Genomic DNA, 21,704 nt, shown 5'->3' on the forward strand with positions numbered 1-21,704 from the left:
CTAGGAGGGAGCCGCACCCTCCCGCTCCGCTCCGCATCTCAGCTCCTCGGTCCCAGAGACCCGCCCCCCAACTAGCCAGCCCGGAAACAATCACCCTTTGAGAAGGGCTGCCAAGCTGGGCCCCAGGAACAGCCAGGATGGAGGCGGGGTGGGATGGGGGTGCAGGCAGCGGCCAGGCGCGCGTTAACTCTCGAGAGCCGAGGCCCGGCTGTGCTCGCCCCCGCCCGCAGCCCCGGCTTCCGCGCCCCAAGCTGGAGCCGCCTCCGCCGGGCAGGGCGTTGGGGTAGGAGGGGAGGTGATACCAATCCCGGGGGGAGGGTCCTCGCGGCCTCCTCCTAGCGCCCCCGCCCGAGCTGGCGAGGTTGGTACCGACCATCAGCGGTCCCGCCGGCAGCCTGAGCTGCTGGGGGGGAAAGGGGGGAGGAGGAGCGGGGGCGGGGCGGGCGGGAGGCGCTGTCAGAGCCGTGACACCGGCGCAGCCGCACGGAGGGGACTCGGAGCCGGCCCGGTTGGCTGGGCGGCCGCGCATCCCGGCTCCCCGCGCCCCCTCCCCGCTCCCCTCCCCACCCCCCTCCCGCCCCCCGCCCCCGGCCCTGCCCGCGCCCCCCCCGCGCTCGCGGCTCCATCCACCGCCTCGCCGAGCCCAGGAGCAGCCGGGCTGGGCGGCGGGGCGCAGGCTGGGACCCCGCGGCTATGAAGTGGCCCTCGGGGGCTGCAGCCCGAGATCCCCGGGGGAGGGAGGGGCGCGCGGCCCGGAGCAGCAGCCTGGGGGCCCCGGGGCCCGGGTTTAGGGGCCGCCACCGCCCGGAATGAATCGCGCTGGGGACGATCCGGACTCGGACTCGCCGCCTCAGGTCAGTGACCCCCGCGGGCCCCCGCGGCGCCGCTGCAGCGCACAGAGCCCCTTTATGCGTCCCCATCAGTATCCACGCCATGTCCTCGCGGGTGCGCGCGCGCCGGCGTGTGTGTGTGTGTGTGTGTGTGTGTGTGTGTACACGCAATGGGGACAGCTGGAAAGGGGGCCTGAGAGGGGCCAGGGCTGGAGCCGCCGAATGCCACCCAGGAGCTCCCAAACAAACCGGGGTTGAGTCACGCCTGCCCTGCTCAGCCCCGCGTCTAGGGAAGAGCTGGCCCTCAGTTCCTTCCAACAACTGGTCCAGGCTCTTAGCTTGCCGGTCCCTTCCCACCTCAGCAGGTGGTTCCTGGTGGCCCAGCTGAGCCCGGCCCAGCTCCCCCTGCTGCACCTGCTCCCTGGGTCATCCCCAAGGGCTCTGAGGCTCAGGGGCAGCTCTGCCAGGACGGCGGAGGGGCTGAGGGCTGGCGAGGGTGGCAAAGGGTCCGTGGGCCCTTCACTGTCGCAAGGCGGCCGGAGGCATGACCAAGTTCACCGCCCTCTCCTCTGCACCTGGGCTCCGGCCTGAGGTCTGATGCCTCCAAAATCAGAGCATGCAACTTGCGAAGGGGAAGCCGAGAGGCACGGCAGACAAGGAGAAGGAAGCCACCGGATCTCACGGGGACAGGGAAAGGGGGTGACAGCCTGGTACCAAGCAGCTGAGGTCAAGAACCACACACACACACACACACACACACACACACACACACACACACGGCCTTGACTGGCCTCCCCTTCCCCTTCCTCGCCTGGCCAGGCCTAGCCTCAGCCGCACACTGTTCGATGGATTCTTACAGAAGCTGGGGCTGAGGGCTTTGGCACCCCTAATACCCAGGAGTTGAAGGTGGCCTTTGCTGACAGATGCCAGCCCTGTGCTGGTGGGAGCAACTCGATCTGCATGGGTACCAGTCTGGAGGGGTACCCGCTGGGACCCTCCATGGCCACACTGTGTAAAAGGATTAGTTGGGAGGGGATGTCCGCGGGCATGTAGCTCAGTGAAGTGACTGTGTGTGTGTGTGGAAATGGGAGGCATGACTTCCTAAGTCGCTGGGGTTGAGGGACCCGTGGCCTCACAGGACAGCTGTTCTGCGGTTTTCTGAGATTTGTCCGCTGTACCTCCCGTCTCCCTACCTCTGCCCAAAGCCACCACAGAGATGGAGACAGGTCCTCCCAGAACCTGCTCAGTGGTGAGCATGAGCCTTCCTGGGTTCACATCACGTCCTCCCTCTTCTTCATATGAAGACCCTTTCCCATGAGACCTTCAGGCTCTCCACTCTGCCCTGTCCATGCCCGGCACTCCCGGCGGCCTGGAGCTGTGTGCCACTCCCTCCACCCACTGTGGGGGGGAGCAAGAGGCCTTACTAGGGCTAATGGAACAGGGAGGGTTCGTGGGATTGTGCCTCATTCAGCCCAGGGCCAAGTGGCTTGCTGGGCTCCATTCTGTACGGACCCGGGGAGGCCTGGGGCTCACTCCATGTTCAGGCATGTTGGACTCATAGGTACCGGGTCAGATATGTTCATATAGGTTTCTGGGTGAGCAGGCACAGGATGGCCTGTTGTAGGGCAACCACCGACCTGGGACAGCTGCAGTGACAAGCCTGGAGCCTGGACCAGTGACCAGGGCTCCGGGGAAAGATGCCTGGGGGCGGGGGGCCTAGCCCGGGGCTGGCCTAGGGTCTCCCACAGTGGGTTACAAAGGACCAGGTGGGCTGCACTGCTCCTGGAGCACGGGGTGAGCAGGGGGGCTGGGGCTTTGCAAGTGGGAGAAATGCAGAAGGCTCAGCACATGGAGGGAGGGGGGGGGCGGGCTCTGGGAGAGGGGAGACTGTTGGTTTAGTCTGGCTGGAAAAGCAGGATGAGCTGGCACAGAGATGCCCAAGGGCTCCCCTCTGCTGAGACCTGGGGGGCAGGGGGAGAGAGACAGGACTGAGGAAGAGGAAGAATCTGAGAGTCCGAGGCAGGCAGAGGAGCCGGTGTGAGGCAACCCACAAAAGACACAGAAGCACGCTCACGGAGCAACGCCACGGAGTGAGGTCCAGAGGCAGAAGGCCGGCTCACCCAGGGGTGCATCGGGGATCAGCCCACTGCCCTCCTTCCCCAGACCCCCAATATCAGCTGTCATCACCCAGGCAGGGAGCCCTCTGGGTGGAGCAGGCGGCTCGTTAGAGAAGCTCTCTCCGTGGCTCTGAGGAAGGCGGGAGTAGTTCAGAGGGAGGTCTGGAGGGAAGGTAGAGGGGGCCAGGCTGTGAGACCGGGGGTCTTTGGGGAAACCTTCTCTCCCAGGCTCCTCCTCACTGCTAAGGGCTCCCAACTCCTGGCCTTGACCCCCAAGCCCTCCCGGTCCTGGGACACAGCAGGATGAGGAAGACATAGCATCTGGGAAGAAGGAAAAAGAAAACCTTCCATCATGCACCCCCCACAGGCCTCCAGGCAGGAGGAGCTTCGGGGACCCTGCCGAAGAGCATGGGGGTGCAGGGAAGTGGTTCTCGGCAGAACACAGGCTCCCGGCCAGGCTAGGGCCCTGCCTCAGCTCCTTCCAGGGCGGGTGCGTAGACTTAGTGAGACACTGAGCCTCTACTAATAAGTCCTGGTTCCCAAAGGCCTGGACATGGAGGAACCCTCCTCTCACCAGGCTGCGTTAGGTGAGTGCGGGAGGCATGCTAACTTAATGTATTTTTTATAGCCTTTCCCAGCTTCCTCCAAGATCGGGACGGCTCCAGAATTTGGAGTAGCCATCCCCTGGCCAACCCCAGAGGCCATCCCACCGGCCTCGTTTCAGGCTCTCCCATCTCCCCCGCCACCCCACCCACCTGACCTGCTCGCCACACCTCCAGACCCTGGGCCTTCTGGAGGCCCCCCGGGGCGCGCCTCTGTCACCGGGACCCTCTCCGTGTCCCCTTGCAGGACGACAGCAGCAACCATGGGCTCATGTCTAGCTAGTGGCGAGTGTCATTATTCCGACAGATTAGCCGACGCTTGTCTACAAACTTCATGCCACTTGCAAGGAGCCCAGGTCGGTGGCCCCTCATTATTTTGCTGAAGGACGTCAAGGTGGACAGAGATCACACACATTCCGCTCCCTCCCACAGACAGCGACTGAGCACCTACTGTGTCGCAGGCAGCGCCGGAAGCAAAGCGTCAAAGAATCCAAAGTCAAGGTTTCCTATTTAGCTTGGGAAGGGCTGTGTGGGTTGCTTTTTTTTTTTTTTGCAGCTCCAGCAAATTTACTTTTCTAATGAGGTTTCGCTCCAGCCAGTATTAAAATGAGCCTGCGCTCCCTGCACACACCAGCTGACAGCAGGGCCCGCAGCCTCCCAGCCAAGTGCCTGGCAGGGGTTAGGGCTCTGCCAGATAAGCCCAAACTGGAGAGTCCCAGACGGAAGGAGTGGACTGCATTCGGGTCTAAACCTTGCCCACAGGGCTGTGGGTCCCACGGCTCAGGATTAGACCAGGAGCGGGGTTTCTCTCTCCTTGTAGGTGGGAAACGTGAGCCCCTACTGTTGCTCCAGGAAGCAGAGAGGGATGGAGGGAGCCCAGGGGGCAGAGACAGAAGGCATGGCCTTGGTAGTAGAGGGGACCAGGCCCGAGTTTGGGGCCGGTTCTGAGACCCTCCCCGGCAGGCGCATTTCCTCACCGCCCTCCTTCACTTCTCTTCTTAATGAGGCCACTGAGCAGTCCGGCCTCTGTGTCATGAGCCTCTTTCGTCTCAAGATTCCGGGCTCTTCATCGGACCATTCATTATCCAGAACATCAGAGCCCAACACGAGATGGAGGATGGCCCACTCTGCCTCCCGGGGTGGGCGGTCCCTCAGCCCCATCAGCCACTTTTCAGGGCCCAGTAGCCACACGTGGCTCGCGGCGACCCTCTTGGGCAGCACAGGCACAGAGCATCCCTGGCGCCACGGACAGTTCTAGTACAAGCGCTGGGCTAGACTCTCGGTGGGTGAGCAGGGTGGCTGCGAGCGTGGATTCCGGAGCCCACCAGGACTCAGACCCCCGCTCTGCCGCCTGCTACCCTGTGGCCGGGGGCATCACTGAGCCTCTCCCGTATTTCTCATCTCTAAAATGGGGACACTAATAGGATGTTTATGAGGAAGGAATGAGTCATGACGGTTAATCATGGTCATCACTCAGAGCCAGCAATAAATAGTAAAATGCTTTGCTTAGCAACTTTTTTATTCATTTATCTAACAGTTTCCTTCATAAACACTTTATGAAGTGTTTATGGCAGGCATGGCAGCGGAGGCTGGGGCCGACAGTAACCAGTCACAATTAAGATCTGTGGTCCTGTTCCCATCCCTGGCCCTTCCTCCGTGTCGCCACCTGTGATGGGAATTCAGCCAGACAATAACCCCTGTGCCACTCACCCCCCAGGAACGTGTCACACCTCCTTTGTCGTGGATTCAATGGCAATTCTGTCTTATTGGAACTGCTCACACCAGAAAGCGCCTCCCAAGTCCCCATACATTCAAAATAAAAGAAGCGAGTGAGGTCTGGCTACCACCAGCATCTCGTTGAAGGGGACGGAGCGGGACTTGAGGGGCTCTCGCCTGAGCTCACCCCATCCCTGGTTCTGAGGGAGGGAACGCCAGGGAGCCACTGCCCTGAGCTCAGCAGAGGGAAGCAGCGGGGAGGGAGAAGGCCCTCGCTTGGCCGGCGGGATTTCGGGATCCGCTGGCTGGTCCGGGTTCCGGGCTCAGCTGCGTCAGCAACGCACGGTGCGACGGGATCTTGCAGAACCTCAGTTTCCTCATCCCAGATATGAGGAGCGTAAATCACGTGAGCATTTCCGCACCCGAATCTTACCCCTTACCTTGGTGAGCTCTCCACAAAACGCCGCAGGAGCCGCAGGCAGGAGGAGGAAGAGACCCACCAGCCACGTTGCTAGAAGGCAGAAGGGGAGAGGAGGTGGGTCTGAGGGGGAGAATGTGCCATCGGGAACCACACACTAATGAATGGGCACAGGTGACCGTCTGGCCTGCAAGGCTTGTTCCAGAATGAGGATCCTGTGCCTCAAGGCTGCTTCCTTCTCCTTAGAGGTAAGGAAGCTGGTGCTCAGAGAGGCTCCACTCCTGTCTCAGGTCACACAGCACGTCAGTGCCGTGTTCTAGAATTCGACCCACGTCTCCCCACTCCCTGCTCCTCCCTCTCGCCGGCCGTCTGTCCCCTTGGCAGGACACACAGGGGCAGAGGGCAGCAGGAGCAGCTCCCCGGGGTCAGGGTGGGGGGTAAGAGGCTGACAGCCCCAGGGCACTCTCACTGGGCTTGAGCAGGCCTTCCCTATCTTCCTCCGACAACTGGCCCAGGGAAACCCACTTACAGGATCTCTGATGGCCCCATGGAAGGTCAGCCCCTTCAGGCCACAGGCCCTCGTTGAAAATACACACAGAGCCTAATTAACTCAGCGATCGTTAGCTGTAGAGTGTCCATGCGCACTGCCCGGGGTTGCCTGGCAGCCTGCAGCCTGGTGGCGGTCGGTCGGGCCCTTGCTGGCTGGGGACTTGGGTTCTGCGGTCGCCTGGCCCCCGCTGAGGCCTGAAGTCCTCTGGGTCCCCATTAGTTGTTTGCGGATCCTCTCAAGGGTGCCCCCAGGACCAGCGTCCCAATGCCCTGGAGGTAAGTGCCTGCTCCCAGGTGTTCGAGCTGTGTCCCCGGGAGGCACAGTGATGGAGACACGCCTTCATGGGGCATTCTGGGCATGGATTTTGTTCCCCCACCTCCGTCCCCCGTGCTGTTGCTGGCTTCCCCCTGCCCCTCATGGCCCTAGCACAGAGCAAAAGACAAACCCTGTTCCCGGGAAGCCTGGCCAGCGCTCCCGGGGCTGACCATCCTGGCCCGGACCCGCGCTCGGGGCAGCCGGTGGCTCATGCCACCCGTCTGCTTATGTTGATGGACGGCCTCTGGGTGTGTGATTTTCCTTTTCCGTCAGCCTCTGAGTTTAAGCTGAAGTATTGCTCGCCTAACTCATCACTTGTCGATATGAACTTCTTCTCAGGCCCGTAAATCTCTCCCTCTGTTCTCAGCCTCCACCCTCCCAGGCCCGGGACTGGGAGACACACCAATGGCCCAGAGTGTGTGTGTGTGTGTGTGTGTGTGTGTCCCAGGCCCAGAGTGAGAGTGTGTGTGTGTGTGTGTGTGTGTGTCCCAGGCCCAGAGTGAGAGTGTGTGTGTGTGTGTGTGTGTGTGTGTGTTCCAGGCCTGGGGCTGGGAGACACAGCAGCAGGCTGAATATCTCACATCCCCCCACCCCCTCACACACACACACACACACACGCATGCTCCTCCACCCATGTCCCGCTCATGCCTAGCAGCATGCCTGGACCCTCGGGCGGTGCTTCCCTAGGCATGCCCTGCTCCTGTTTCCTTGTGGGGACAATCCCAAATGACAGCCCGCAGGAAAGGGCACCCAGCAGCCCCCCCTCACCCCCTGCTGACACCACCCACAGGTGTCTATCCCAGCCCCACTGCAGAGAAACCTCTGACCCTCAGTCCCGTGTCCTGGCCCTGAGGGGTGCGTCATTGTTGGGGGGATCTAACCAGACCTCTGGGTGGCAGTTCTTTTTCATTGTGGTAAAAAAAAGAAATTACCATCTTAACCATCTTTAAGTGTCCAGAGGTATTAAGTAAAGTCACATTCCTATTGTCGGGCAGCCAACCCCGCCCAGAGCTCCCGTCTTGCCCACTGGAAACCCGATGCTTGTTAAACAACGCCCCTTCCGCTGCCCGGCTCCAGGTCACCCCCATCTGCTCCGTCTCCCCGGGGCGACCACTTCAGGCGCCGTCCATGCGTGCGCGTGCCGTGCGTGTCCAGGCGGGCTGCGGGCCGTGTCGGGCTTGTCTCCCCTCCTCGGGCTGAGCGGTATTTGTTGGGACGCAGAAACCGCATTTCATGTATCCGCTTGGCAGGTTTGCCCATGCCAGACCCAGAGCAAAAAGGTGCCAATAACAGTGGTTCCGCCCACTCGCCTTCCCACTCAAGGGCTATCTCAGGATCGGGGCCCAGCAGCTCCCCGCGTGCTCAGAGTTCACGCCGGTGCCAGGCCTCGGGGGCACAGAGAGGAAGGAGCCCCTTTTTATTGGAGGGGATGCTGTCAGGCATGAGCCTCCGTTGCTTCCCTCGCCGTCCCGTGCTGGCTGGGCATCCTCAGGGCCTGGACCCTGGAGCCAGTCCCCGGATGAGCGCACCTCAAAGGCCCAGCAGGAACTCAGCTGGCGGAGGCTCAGTGAGGGCCGGAGCACCCCAGGTGCAGGTGACCCCTGCATTCTGCTCTACCTGCCTGAACCCGGAGAAGGAAATCTGTCCCCTACTCTCAGAGCACCCCCCGGGGTCCGGAGCCCTGGGTGACCCCGAAAACCCTGTGATTGTGGCGAGGCTGCCTCAGCGTGTGCTTTTGCGTATTCAACTCCATCTCAGCGATCCACAGCCACCCTGCTGTTGTCGTATATAATACACGGCCTATAAAACCGTGTCAGTATAACCTACCTTCTGGGGGATGGAGTGTGGGGAGCCTCCACTCATCGCCTTCACATCTGCGTGTTCACAGGGGGGCGCACACTGCCCACCCTGGGCTCGCAGGCCTTCAGGCTGGGCTCTCTTCCCACCCCCACCCCTTCAACACCCTTCATTAACTATGTCTCATCCAGGCAGTGGGGTCAGCTGATTGCACGTAACAGGGCTGATGGAGGAGCTGGGGAAAGGGCAGGAAATGATAGGCCCTAGGTCTGTGGCCCTAGCCCAGTGGTCGGCAAAATGCAGCTCTCGAGCCACATGAGGCTCTTTGGCCCCTTGAGTGTGGCTCTTCCACAAAATACCACGTGCGGGCGCGCACGTACAGTGCGATTGAAACTTCGTGGCCCACGGGCAGAAGTCGGTATTTTGTGGAAGAGCCACACTCAAGGGGCCAAAGAGCCGCAGTTTGCCGACCACTGCTAGGGCCTAGCCCCCTGCTGATGGCAGGCTCTCAGCCCCAAGGCCAGGAGAGGAGAAACTCCATGCTCTGACAGCTCTGGGGTCAGGAAAGATGACACCTGACCTTCGGAACCGCCCCCCCCCCCGCCCCCGCCCATTCCTTCTCTGAGCACCAGTCTTTGAGCCGAGACACAGGACTAATGGGCAGAGGCAGGGAGGGCAGGAGGTATCCCAACACGGGCAGGCCCAGGCTGTCTGCCTGGGGCAAAACCTTGCAGTCCCCAGCTGGTTTCCAGATCTGTAAAAAGGGGGGACAGTCAGTGCCCCCCCAGGGGGCTGTGCTGGGGCCACAGTGGAGTGCCAGTCAGTGGGCAGCAGCTGGGCCTGAAGATCTGAGCTGGGCAGGGGGAGCGGGCCAGAGTCCCCCTCTCAGGGCCTTGGCCTCCCCACATGCGGGAAATCTCCCTTCTCTGGTGCCTTGGCCACAGCAGACACACACCCAGTTTAGCGCGCTGCCACGTGCCAACGTACCTGCTTTCCACGGAGTCCGACCTCGGCATAGCCTCACCCTTGGAGAGAGGAACCTGCCCCGGAGGCCGTGAGTGCGGACCCACCAGGAAGGAGCCGAAGTGCCCTCTCCCGCCCCTCTCCTCCCGGCGCTTGGACTCAGCTGAATTTTAAAGCCAGGTGGAGGTTGTTGGAACCGCTGTCCTATTTTACATTAGCGAGCCTGTTTCGTGCTAATTGGGTGCCAGGCCTCAAACTAGATGTTTCCCTCATTTGATCCCCAAAATAGCCGGTAAGAGTCACAGATAAGGAAACTGAGCCGTGTTGACTTCAAGGTCATCCTGGAGTTTGCCAGACGGTGAACGAGGCCTAACAGCTCCACACTGGCTATGGGGAAACGGAGGCCGAATAGGGCCAACATGAGTCCCTGAGACAGGAAGGGGTCCCTTCTGAGTATCCCGCCACCCTTCCTCACTGCCTCTCCTTTTGGGAGTGAAATGGGACTTTGGGGGGTCTTTGGCTTCCGTCCTGCCTTCTGGAAGGCAGCCAAAGCTCAGCCGGGGACGTAGAGGGCACCAGGCCAGGCAGGTCCCTCCAGGCCCTTTCCACGTTGGTAATCACAGCAGCTTCTGGTGCAGTACTGATGCCCATGAACAGAAGCTGCCGCCCTTCCCATCAGAAGTAGCCGGGAGTGAGAGCCGGCAGTGGCCAGGCCAAGAGGCGGGATGTGGACCTCGCCAGGGCCTGGCCTTTCTCTCCATCCGTGCTGCACCCTGAGAGCAGGTGGGAGCCCCTCCCTGGAGCCCTCTGCCTGGCACCAGCTGGCAGAGCGCACAGGCCCAACAGGCTCAGGGAGCCTGGCCCTGAGGGTGGCCTGGGAGCCCATGTGCTGGCTCTGCAGTGGGGGAGGCAGCGTGAGATGGGGTTGCACCAATTCAGAGTCCAAAGGCCGAGCCTGAGCAGCCCCGGCAGAGATGGCCTCCAGACCTGGAGCTGGTCACGCAGCCCTTCTAAGCCTCAGTTTCCCCAGCTGTGAAAGGAGACTGCCTGCTTGCCTCACCGGGCTGTCGTGAAGACGAAAGGACCGGGCAGTTTGGAGAAAATGAACCCTGCTGGCCCAGCACCGGGATGTCACAGAGAAGGCCCGCCATTCCGACTAAGCATCCCTCGCAGACCTCACTTCACTTCTTGGAGTGGAGGGAGCTATTGGATCCCTGTCCCCTGCTCTCCCTTCCCCTCCAGCTGATGGGGGTGGGGGAAGAGGAATTGAGCAGGACGCTGGGGGATTGGTGAGTGGAGAGAGGCCAAGCCCCCAAGCCCGTGCCCTGCAGGCCCAGCAGGAGCTCCTGGCTGAAGCCAGGGCCAGACTGGGGTGCAGGTACGGTGGCCAGGTTGTGGGAGGACAGGGCCGGGTTAATGAAGTATGGATTGACTGGCCCAGGAGCTGATTAGCTCTGGCACGGGGCTTTTCCTGAGCAGAGGCAGAAGAATCGATACTAATCCCTTGATCCATGTAGGAGTTCCTGGGGATCTCTGGGGCAAATCCACACCTCCCTTCGCCCGGAGAACTGTCCCAAGCTGGAGCTGGAGCCTTGACTCCGTCCTGCATCTTCTTTTAAAATGTCCCCTCCTTCTGCCGCCTGTTGTCACCTCCCTGACCCCATGCCCAGAAGGCTGGTGCCTGGCCCAGCCCCCTCCCCATCCTCACCCCTCCTGGGCTGAACAGTGGAGCCCTGGCTTGCGCCTGCGCGAAGAGGCTTCAGTGTCTGTCCCATCCACCCCAGGATGCAGGCGCTCAGATGAGGGAGGGCAGCTTTCTTCCTTCACAGGCACAGCATAAGCTCCCCCAACCAGCTGGACCCAGGGCAGCACACTGACCGGATCCATTTCATCCTCTGGGCCCCTGTAATGCTGCCTCTCCCCTCTAGGGGCCGCCCCTGCTCACACCAGCTGAGTCCCAGGCTGGCCTGGAGTCCCAGGGTCCCTCATGTTAGTTCCCAACCCGTTTTTTAAGGCCATGCTTGTGATCCTCACCGCAGAATAGTATCAAACCACAAAACGTGGGCTGGAAAGAGAGAAATATGTTGTTTCTATGAAAACTAAGTTGAGTGTTCTCAAAAGACTCCCATAAGGTGAGTCTGGGAAAAGAATTCTTCTAAGTAGGTGGAGATAGGTGGGAAAAGTCATAAAAATGCTCAAGGATAGTGCATGCAGATGGCACACCAAGTGTCCTGCAGGCCCTGGGTCACTTTCACGAAATCAACAAAGAGGTCGGAGGGTGCACTGTGGGGGGTAAGGCCAGGAACACCCGAAATTCCCCCCCAAATTACCCTCCTCGGGAGTGCTGAGAGCAGCCAGCAAGGAGTGGTGAGGATTCCAGGGAAAATGGCCTCGGGTAGTGCAACATGCGGAAACTCTTGCCTCTTTAAAGACTGCGTACGTTGAAACAAGCATCACAGGGGTGCGCTGTTTGGAGGGACTCTTCACTTTATAGCAGACTCCTTCAACCAACTCACTACTGCTCCCAACGTGTTTGCTAGCACGGCTTTATCATGTCAGAGACATGTGTCTGGATGGCTTCGGAGCCTGTTTGTTACTGACCATCACACACACACACACACACACACACACACGTGTACCTGAATACATGCCCAAAAGGGTCTATGTGGGTGCAGCCTGCAGGGTCTATGTGGGTGCAGTCTGCAGGGCTGAGCCTGCGGCCACAGGCAAGCTGCCACCCTTCCTCCAAGGCCCGGGGAGAAAAAGGCTGTGATGCCCCAGCTCAGTGGTCGGCAAGCTGCGGCTCGCGAGCCACATGCGGCTCTTTGGCCCCTTGAGTGTGGCTCTTCCACAAAATACCACGTGCGGGCGCGCACGTACAGTGCGATTGAAACTTCGTGGCCCATGCGCAGAAGTCGGTATTTTGTGGAAGAGCCAGTATTTTGTGGAAGAGCCACAGTCAAGGGGCCAAAGAGCCGCATGTGGCTCCCAAGCCGCAGTTTGCCGACCCTGACCTAGGCATCCTCGCAGCCTCATCTCAGAGCTGAGGTCGGGGTAGGTGCAGCCTCCCCCCTGCCCCAGGCCCTCCCACAGGTCCCCTTGCCCCTGCCCCAGTGCCCCTCCCCCCTCTCCAACTTCCCATCCCCCAGGTCACGCCCTCCCAGAGCCCCCACAGCCCTAGGCTCCCCCAGGACCTACCCCTGCACCCCGCCGCCAGGCTCAGGCCCCATTTCCCATAAACTCACCCCTGCTGGCCAGCTGGCTTTCTCTGAGACTGGGGCTCCGGCTGTTCTGCTGAATAACCACCTGGTAATTAGCTCCACGATTTTGCTACGATGCTTATAATCGCCTCCATTAAAGTTATGGGATTTTCAGGCCGTAATGGCTTCCAGAGTAATTAATGCACAACTGGGTTTATTGCTAAGTTTATTTTTAGAGTTTCCCTCCCTCATCCCCCCTCCCTTTCCTTGCATAGATGTCTTGACCAGAACAGCCCCCTGCATCCTGGCCTCCCCCTGGCTCCCTCCCCCCTTCTGGAAGGTGCTGGGACAGCAGCAGGGGCGGCTTTCCTAGGGGAGGGTGGCTCTATGCCAGGGCTCACCCCATCTACGCCTGATCAGATTTGGGGGCTCGGGGGCCTGGACGCTGCCTCCCCATGCCCCTGGTTGCAGGAGACCGAAGGGCCTGGGTTTACGTCTGCATGTCCTGGCGTTTGCCTTGGGCAAGCCACTGGTGCATTTCCCACGTGAAACAGCTGTAAGGACAGCGCGGAGCACCCGGGGTTGTTGTGATGCTGAACAGGAACTGCCCAGCGTCACCTCCGGACACCATAGGTGCCATCTCACAGCTGTTGTTACTAACAACAGCCCAGCAGACGAGCGGGAGGTTGAGCGAGTGCCAGAGGTAGAGGCGTGGAATGAGGAGGCTGCCCAGAGGAAGCGTGCGGGCGGCTATGTGTGTGCCACAGAAGCTGGGCGTGCAGGCCGAATTCGCCGAATCGCACACAGCTCACCTTGCCTGGCTTTCTCCACCCAGAACTTAGGGCCCTCCCCAAGATAAAGGGCATTTGAAAAAGCTCCATTGGAGCCACGGAGGACCCAGAGGCAATCTCCCAGCCAGGCCTTTTAGACGCTCCCCTGTCCATCAAATGGCCTGAGCTCAGCCAGCCAAACGGAGACCTTGACCAGTCCATTTACAGCCCCTTCAGTGGTCTTGGAGTTGGGGACTGCGGCTAGGGGTGTGGCATAAGGTCACTGCTTCATTACACCCCAGGGCTTCCCCCCTTTATCCAGGCACCGTCCTCAGGACTCTAGGGGCGCTGACTTGTTTAATTCTCAGAACCACCTTGTAAAGTACCCATTTCACAGGTGAGAAAACTGGCACGGACTGTTGCCGTGACTTGGCAAAGGAATAACAGCTTGTTGTTGGCAGAGTTCAGTGTTTAAACCAGGGGTGGGCAAACTTTTTGACTCGAGGGCCACAATGGGTTCTTAAACTGGACCGGAGGGCCGGAACAAAAGCATGGATGGAGTGTTTGTGTGAACTAATATAAATTCAAAGTAAACATCATTACATAAAAGGGTACGGTCTTTTTTTTTTTTAGTTTTATTCATTTCAAACGGGCCGGATCCGGCCCGCGGGCCGTAGTTTGCCCACGGCTGATTTAAACCAATGCAGGTGTGTCTGAAGTCTGTGCCCTTAACCTCTGCTCCCTGCGGACCCCCCCGGGAGAAGGCAGTCCGGGCTCCACACGACAAGCCAGGGCCGGGCCTGGCCCTCCTGGATGCCGTCCCCGCCCAGGTCTCTGGCCATCCTCTTCTGCACTCTCTTGCAGGTATGCACTTGGCAGGGTTCCTGACTGTGCCCTGAGCCGCCACCCCTTCTGAAACTCTGGCCGAGCTGGACTCTGCAAACCTGCTTTCGCAATGGGTGGGTTGTGAGCGCTGGTAAGACCCGCTAGCCAGCATCGGCTTCTCTGCCGTCCCCGTGCCTGGCCTGTCCGGCCCATTCCTGTTCTCTTCTCCCCTGTGCTCATCCCTGCGTGCTGCCCCCGCCCCTGGCGCCGTCATCTGTCACCTCCGGACCTTGCCGCCGCTCAGGTAATGAGGAGCTGTGGGCCCAGCCAGCCTTGGAGATGCCGAAGAGACGGGACATCCTTGCCATCATCCTCATCGTGCTGCCCTGGACGCTGCTCGTCACCGTCTGGCACCAGAGCACCATCGCGCCCCTGCTCACCGCGCACAAGGGTGAGCCCCCGCCCCGGCCGGCCGGGTGTCAGGAACCAGAGTGAGCACAGCCCATGCTGGGGGAGTTCTCATGTCCACCTACCAGGCAGCTGGGAGGAGCCATAAGGAGGATGCAGGCCAACGACCTGACCCTTGTAGGGGTCTTGGCCCCTTTGGGAATCAGGTGAATGCTCACACACACACACACACACACACTCAGGTGCGCAGAACTCGGCGTCTGATTCCAGGATGGCAAGGATTGGGAGCACTCGGCCTCAGTGCGGGGAGAGGGATGGATGAAGAGGGTCCCCGGCCTGTGTTGTGTTTTAAAAACTCAAGAGGAGTATAGTCTTCACCCCTCTTTTCCTAGTTATGTTATGTGTGCAAGTGAGGGGGGGGTCCCTTTCCCCACTGAGTGCTGGGGGTGGGGTCCTTAAGGATACTTTCTGAGACTGGCCCAGGAGGAGAAGTGTTTTTTATTTGCATGGAATTCCCCATCGCTGGGTTTCCAAAGTCCCATCCCCCTTCGCCCAGTCCTGGAAGGCGTGCCAGTGGGGGGTGGCTAGAAGCAGAGCCAGTGTCCAGAGCTTCCGCTGCAGGCTGACTGCAGTCCATCCGTCCACTGCGGGTGGGGTGCACAGGGCCGAGGGCCATGTGGGCGAATGCGGGGAGCCAGGAGAGCGCGCCCCCTGCAACGACACTCCCCCAAAGCAGAGGAGGAGACCAAGAGAGCGCGCTTCTTTGTTCAGGGAATTAAGTACACAAAATCTTCCCGCTGGCAGTGGCCACGCCCATTCTGGCCAATGACCTCTGCTCCCAGGCGTGGCTGACAGTCAGCACCTTCCCTAGTGCCCCCAGCTTTACTGGGCATGCGTCTACCTCCCCTTTGCCGGGCCTGGGGGCATGTAAAGCTGCAACTTCCTGGGGAAGCTGCCCAGATGCCATGCCTATACTGGTTGGCCTTCCGTTTGCTCCTTTCCTGTTACGAATAACTAGCTAATTACAAGGGCATCAGGTGGGCAGCCCTGACCTCGCCTGACCTAGTGACCCAGCCCGAGGAAAAGTCCCAGGAAGCACCCGCAGGAGAACTGGGCTCTGAGTCCCCAGCTTCCCCCTCCACGGGCTGCCTTTCCCTCTGACACTGGGGGTTCCTACACCCCAAACCTTCCATGTGTCCCACATCTGACCTGCCCCCCCCCATGCCTTCAGTCTGCTGTCAAGCTCTTCCCCCCTGTGCATTCCGTGCACCCACAGACTCACACTCGAGGGCAGCAGTTCTCCCACCGACGTGCGCACAGTATGACACGGGGAGCGAGATAAACACGGAGGCACCCGCCCCATCTCGGTGTGAAGGAGGACAAGGGCCGAGGTGGGGCCTGGGAATCCACATGTAGCCATCACCCTAAGTGACTGAGACTCAGGCAGCCATCACCCCAAGTGACTAGGACGCAGGCCATAGCCAGGAGCCACAGGCTGAAGCCGCTGCTCCGCACAGTTACACTCTGGCCCTGCTGGGTCCCAGCGGTTCTGGATGCTTCCGGCCAGGTGAGGAGGGAGCCAGAGTGGTCACATAAAACCCAACAAATAAAGGAACTGGAGGTGCAGCCTTGGACCTGGCCGGCGGCATCCAAATAGCTACAGGGTTGCCTCCTGGAGAAGGGGGCCGAGGTCCCCTCTGCTGTGTGGGGAGTCGGGGCTAGGAAAGTGGGGAGACAGACAGCGCTAGGCAGGGGTCTGATGGCTCTCCTGGGAGCAGAGGGCAGGTTTGACCAGGCAGATGGGCGCATCCCGCCCAGTGCCCGAGGCCAGGGCCCGCTCGGTCCCCACACTGCCTGTCCCCACCCCCCCTCCCCTGCAGATGACGGCGGAGACCCCCGGCGCCCCGCCCCGCCCGGCGCGGACCCCAGGGAGTACTGCATGTCCGACCGCGACATCGTGGAGGTGGTGCGCACCGAGTACGTGTACACGCGGCCGCCGCCGTGGTCCGACACGCTGCCCACCATCCACGTGGTGACGCCCACCTACAGCCGCCCGGTGCAGAAGGCCGAGCTCACGCGCCTGGCCAACACGCTGCTGCACGTGCCCAACCTGCACTGGCTGCTGGTGGAGGACGCGCCGCACCGCACGCCGCTGGCCACGCGCCTGCTGCGCGACTCCGGCCTCAACTACACGCACCTGCACGTGGAGACGCCCCGCAACTACAAGCTGCGCGGCGACGCCCGCGACCCGCGCATCCCGCGCGGCACCATGCAGCGCAACCTGGCCCTGCGCTGGCTGCGGGAGACCTTCCCGCGCAACGCCAGCCAGCCGGGCGTGGTGTACTTCGCCGACGACGACAACACCTACAGCCTGGAGCTCTTCGAGGAGGTCAGGGCCACCGGGCGGAGGTGGAGGCGGGGGAGGGGGGGAGGACGCGGGGTGGCGTGGGAAATGGGAGATGCTCCCACCGCGGCCCTTTGGGGAGGGGCGCACAGAGAGGTCGCAGGCCGGGCCAGGCTGGAGGCGGTGCAGCCTGCAGGGGCCGGACAAGGGACGGAGAGCCGACCGTGGCCGCAGCGGTCCCCTGGTTAAAGGCGACGGGTGCTTGGAGCCGCAGGACCACAGCCCTGCCTCAGCGGCTCGCTGTCCGGTCCTGTCCTGGGGGTTTGCGAGTCAAGGTAGTTTGCGGGGGCAGAGAGGAGGGTCAGACTCTAAATTGGAAAGAGAGGTTTCTTAGCAAGAAAGTGGCAGCCGGTGGGTGAATAGGAGGGAGGGTCGTCCGGTGGGGGGGTCAGGGTCCCTGCAGGTGCCCAGCTGCGCCCCGACGCGGCCTCTGATGACCCGTGAGCCCAGCGTGCATGGGTGACGTCGCCTTCCGCGGGGACGGGCATCACTCCCCTCGGCACTCCGGGGCCTGACTCTGTGTCCCCTGCAGATGCGCAGCACGCGGAGGGTGTCCGTGTGGCCCGTGGCCTTCGTCGGGGGCCTGCGGTACGAGGCCCCGCGGGTCAACGCGGCCGGGAAGGTGGTCGGCTGGAAGACGGTGTTCGACCCCCACCGGCCCTTTGCCATAGACATGGCCGGGTTCGCGGTCAACCTGCGGCTCATCCTGCAGCGCAGCCAGGCCTACTTCAAGCTGCGCGGCGTGAAGGGGGGCTACCAGGAAAGCAGCCTCCTCCGGGAGCTGGTCACCCTCAGCGACCTGGAGCCCAAGGCCGCCAACTGCACCAAGGTACGCCCCGGGAACAACGGCCCTGAAGGCAGTTTGTCACCCATGCGGCAGCCACACTGAAGTCCAGCAGGAGATGGGGAGGGTGGTGACCGGTGAGGCCGAGCCAGGTGTGTCCCCTCCCGCGCCGCAGAAGAGCTGGGCTTCACGGCCTCCCTGCAATTACATGTTCATGTGTGCACACATGGACAAATGCATGTGCACACACACACGCACACGCACAGGCACACGCACACGCACAGGCACACGCACACACACTTCCTAGTTTGAGCTTCTGCAGTGAGGGCCTGGGCGGTCACCTGGCTGAGCTGAAGGCTCCTGAACAACCTTCTCCCTCTCCAGGGAGCCCTGGGCTGTGGGGCTCAGTGGGTTGAAGGTCGTCCCGTGCACTGAAAGGTCACCGGTTTGATTCCCGGTCAGGGCACATGCCCAGGTTGCAGCTCAGTCCCTGGTCAGGGTGCGTGCAGGAGGCAGCCGATCGATGATTCTCTCTAAAATCAATAAAGACAGTATATATTTTAAAAAAGGAAATGCAGGAGAGCATAAGAAGCAAGAGGAGTCTTCGGGTTTGTCTATTTTTTCTGTAGTTGTGCACACTCTGTTCCCAACAGCTATTTTGAATGCACCCTATGTACAAACAGCAAGAGGGAGGCGTTGGTAGAAATAAAGAACATTGGAGAACGTCCTGATGGAACGGGGGCAGAATGGGAGGGGCAGGGGCTATACTTGTAGGGTCTGGGCGGGAGCAGGAGGTGGCAGGGGGAGGCCAGGGGGCCTGTTCCATGGTGTCTCCCGTCTCTGGACACGCAGATCCTGGTCTGGCACACGCGGACGGAGAAGCCCGTGCTGGTGAACGAGGGCAAAAAGGGCTTCACGGACCCCACGGTGGAGATCTGAGCCCCGGGACGCAGGTACGGCCGGCCGAGGGCCGCGGCGCACGGGGCAGGCCCATACCTGGTGTGGACCCAGAATCCATCTGCCAAGACTTCCTCTCGGTCTTCCATTGTGGGAGGACAGGGAAATGCCAGCATGAGGGGAAGAGGCCGAGCTGGTGTCCCCTTGTCCTCTCCTTCCCTTCCCCTTCCCCTCCCCCTTGCCCTGTCTGGAAATTAGCGAGAGCCAGCCTCTCCCACACAGCTGGGCCCTCTCGCCACCCTTGGGGGGCCCCTCCTTCCAGACGTTGCCTGGTCACCACCATTATTCTGGCCATGACACCTGTCCCATAGCAGGCACTGCCGTGTGCTCGCTCCAGGCTCTTTCTGTGGATTCCTCTTTGCCGCCGTGACGAGGACCCTCACCACTGCCTTCCCCTCATCGCGCATGCCCATGTGTCCCCAAGTCGTGACCGTGGGGGGGGGGGGGGAGTGCCATGGTGAAACTTGTCGCAGAGCCTGGTTCAGCGCCTGGCCTTCCACTTTCATGGTTTCACCTTCCTTGCTCTAGGCTTCCGTTTCTTCGTCTGTAAAATGGGTTGTTGGGGGCCCCGAGAACAGGCTCCGGCATGTTCTACGTCCTCTGTAGGCGTTGCTGTTGCTATTTCAGTCTTTAACGTCCTCTATGGATGTGGGCCTCGGGGTCTGCCTACGTTTTAGAGGCAAAGGGATGATGTTCAGGAAAAGCTCCATGAGATGAATTGGGCCGGGTGACTGGTCACGCCAGGAACTTCCTCTGGGCGTGTGTTTCTAGGATGTCATCCCGGAGGCGGGAGCTGACAATGGACACAGCTGGACGCCAGCCCAGAGTTCAGTGTCAGCTTCTGTGTCACGTTTGCAAGTCCCCAGTGCATCAGGGACCCCAGGGTGTCAGTCTGCCTGTTTTGTCCCCCGAACTTAAGACATCATCTGGGCCAGTGCCGCCGAGAGCCATCAGTACAGAGCCCAGCTCCCTGCCTCCTGCCCTCACACACCTCACCGCAAGGGTGCCACGGAGGACCTGGCCGCTGGGCCAGGCGGCTCCTCAGTGAGGCCTGTTGGGGGCTAAGGGTTGAGCAGCTTGGCCACACTGGCCGCTCCGACACCCGCCTCACTCATTGCTCCTCCCCCCCTTCACAGGAGCCTCTTCTCACACCCTGATCCTGCCTTCCATCTTCTCCCCGTGGCTGACGGTCCTCCAAGGCAAACTCCAAACGAATGGCCATCAGCCTCCTTTCTATCCTGGGGCTTCAGAGAGCCCAGCCTGAGGCCAGGACAAGGGACGGAGAGCCTAAAGCACAGAAACCCCAGACGTGTCGTTCTCTTCCACCCAGCGCGGAAGGGCCCCGCTGCCAGCCCGGCCCCCGCCCTCCTCCCCGGAGGTTCCCGCACCCCAGGCCCGAGTGATGCCGGACAGCGGGGCGTCGCAAAAGACTCGGCGGTCACGTGGAGGTGGCCCTCCTGGCTCCCTGCTCCTGGGTCCAGCATAGCCACACCGGCCAGCCGGGCAGAGGATTCTGAACACCATCCAGCAGGCCCTGCCCGGGCACCTCGGAGAGTTGCTCCCAAGTACACGTGTCTCTGTGGCTGTTCTCTAGTCCCTGTCTCCAGAGCATAAGTCCGTCTTTGATCCCAGCAGCGGTCAGCCCTGCAGGAGGGAGCAGGCCTAGCCCCCAGGCTCCCCCGTGCCCCGGGCTGTGGTGGGAGAGGAGCTCCTTCCTCCCCCCAGGCCCCCAACCCTGCAGCACAGAGAAGCAGATGGGCCTCAAGCCAGCACAGGCCACGGGCTGGCCTGGACCACGACCACGTGGGCCCGTCCCCCATGCTGCCACCCCCACGCCCACTGGGCGCCAGGGACCTTTGCCTGGGCCAGGACGGGGAGGGCAGGAGCCCTCTTCCTGAAGCCCTTGAGAGCCACAGACCTCAGGGGCAGAGAGGTGGGGGCAATTCCAAGCCTCCTTCCTGCCCCTGGTTTGGGGGCAGGAGGGGGACTGCGTTAGCAGAGATATTTATGGGCAAGAGACCGAGATCATTTGGACACAGAGGGGAAAGGATACCCGAGCACACACGACGTTGGAAATAATTCTATTTTAAACACAACGTGGGAAAGAAAAATCTCCCTTCTCCCCAGGTGGGGAGCCTGCAGAGCCAGCCGCCCGAGAACAGTGCATGCGCTGGCAGCTCCCTCCGCCAGGGGGCGTGTGTCCGGCTCTCCCGCCGCCGGACAGGCCCCTGGCTTTCTGGCTGGCGACAGCGCCCTCTGGTGGCGATCCCACTCCTCATGCTCCTGAAAGTCGGAAGCACAATTTTCCTCTCGCGTGGAGGGAAACGGAAAGACTTGAGCCTACGGAAGGGGTTTTATTTTTTAACCGCTAACACTTCATTTAAACTCGCAGGACCAGTCTGAGGACCACAGAGAACCCACTCCTGGAGGAGAGGGTCATTGGGGGGGGGAGGGAGGGGATTGGACTTAGTCCAGCAACCTAAACATTCAAAAAATATAGCATCGGTTGCCTGTTTTGAAACAGACGCAATTTTCCACGTAGTCACGAGCCCACCCAATGGGATCTTATCCCTGGGAACCCTGAGCCACCTTGTAGGACAGCCCCCCAACCTCTTACATAGTCAATGGTTGCTCTGGAAATCAAGCTCTCGGCATCACGTGGCGTGGTGTGGGAGAGAAGGGACGAGGTGGACACAGGCGGCCATCAAATGCGTGAATCCAGGCCCAGGCATTCCACTGCCCCCCAGCCCTGTGCTCAGGTGAGCTTGGCTGGTCTACGGCTACCTTCTCAGCCAAAAACAAAACAAACAAAACAAAACACCAAAATAACCCAGAAACAACCCAGGGCTCATCTTCAGGAAATTGATACGGAACAGAACGAGGCATTTTCTCTTGCTGCCTCTCCTGTATTACTTTGTTTGGCAGGACATGTTTTCGCCCCATGTCCTCTAGTACAGTGGGGCCTTGACTTACGAGTTTAATTCGTTCCGTGACAGAGCTCGTAACTCAAATCACTCGTATGTCAAATCAAAAAGTGAATGAGACACG

At 60.9% G+C, this 21,704-nt stretch overlaps 1 protein-coding gene across 2 annotated transcripts; it reads left to right on the forward strand.

Moving 5' to 3' along the window:
• Positions 1 to 587: 587 nt before the first annotated feature.
• On the forward strand, positions 588 to 21,704 carry B3GAT1 (beta-1,3-glucuronyltransferase 1). 2 transcript variants are annotated; one of them, XM_036354362.1, is made up of 7 exons: positions 588 to 854; positions 14,143 to 14,254; positions 14,408 to 14,554; positions 16,392 to 16,900; positions 17,448 to 17,744; positions 18,552 to 18,652; positions 19,793 to 21,704. In XM_036354362.1, exons 3-6 carry the CDS (start codon positions 14,443 to 14,445, stop codon positions 18,636 to 18,638), a joined length of 1,005 nt encoding a protein of 334 aa, XP_036210255.1. In that variant the 5' UTR covers positions 588 to 854; positions 14,143 to 14,254; positions 14,408 to 14,442; the 3' UTR covers positions 18,639 to 18,652; positions 19,793 to 21,704. The 2 variants fall into 2 exon arrangements, with proteins under 2 accessions (XP_036210255.1, XP_036210254.1); XM_036354361.1 differs by having other exon boundaries at positions 14,143 to 14,237.

The sequence above is a fragment of the Myotis myotis genome, unplaced genomic scaffold (assembly GCF_014108235.1).
Source record: "Myotis myotis isolate mMyoMyo1 unplaced genomic scaffold, mMyoMyo1.p scaffold_m19_p_20, whole genome shotgun sequence".
Lineage (NCBI taxonomy): Eukaryota > Metazoa > Chordata > Mammalia > Chiroptera > Vespertilionidae > Myotis > Myotis myotis.

Coding starts and splice junctions, on each gene's coding strand:
- B3GAT1 (XM_036354361.1), top strand. Junction 16,901..17,447: donor GCCTGGAGCTCTTCGAGGAG/GTCAGGGCCACC, acceptor TGTCCCCTGCAG/ATGCGCAGCACGCGGAGGGT. Junction 17,745..18,551: donor AGGCCGCCAACTGCACCAAG/GTACGCCCCGGG, acceptor CTGGACACGCAG/ATCCTGGTCTGGCACACGCG.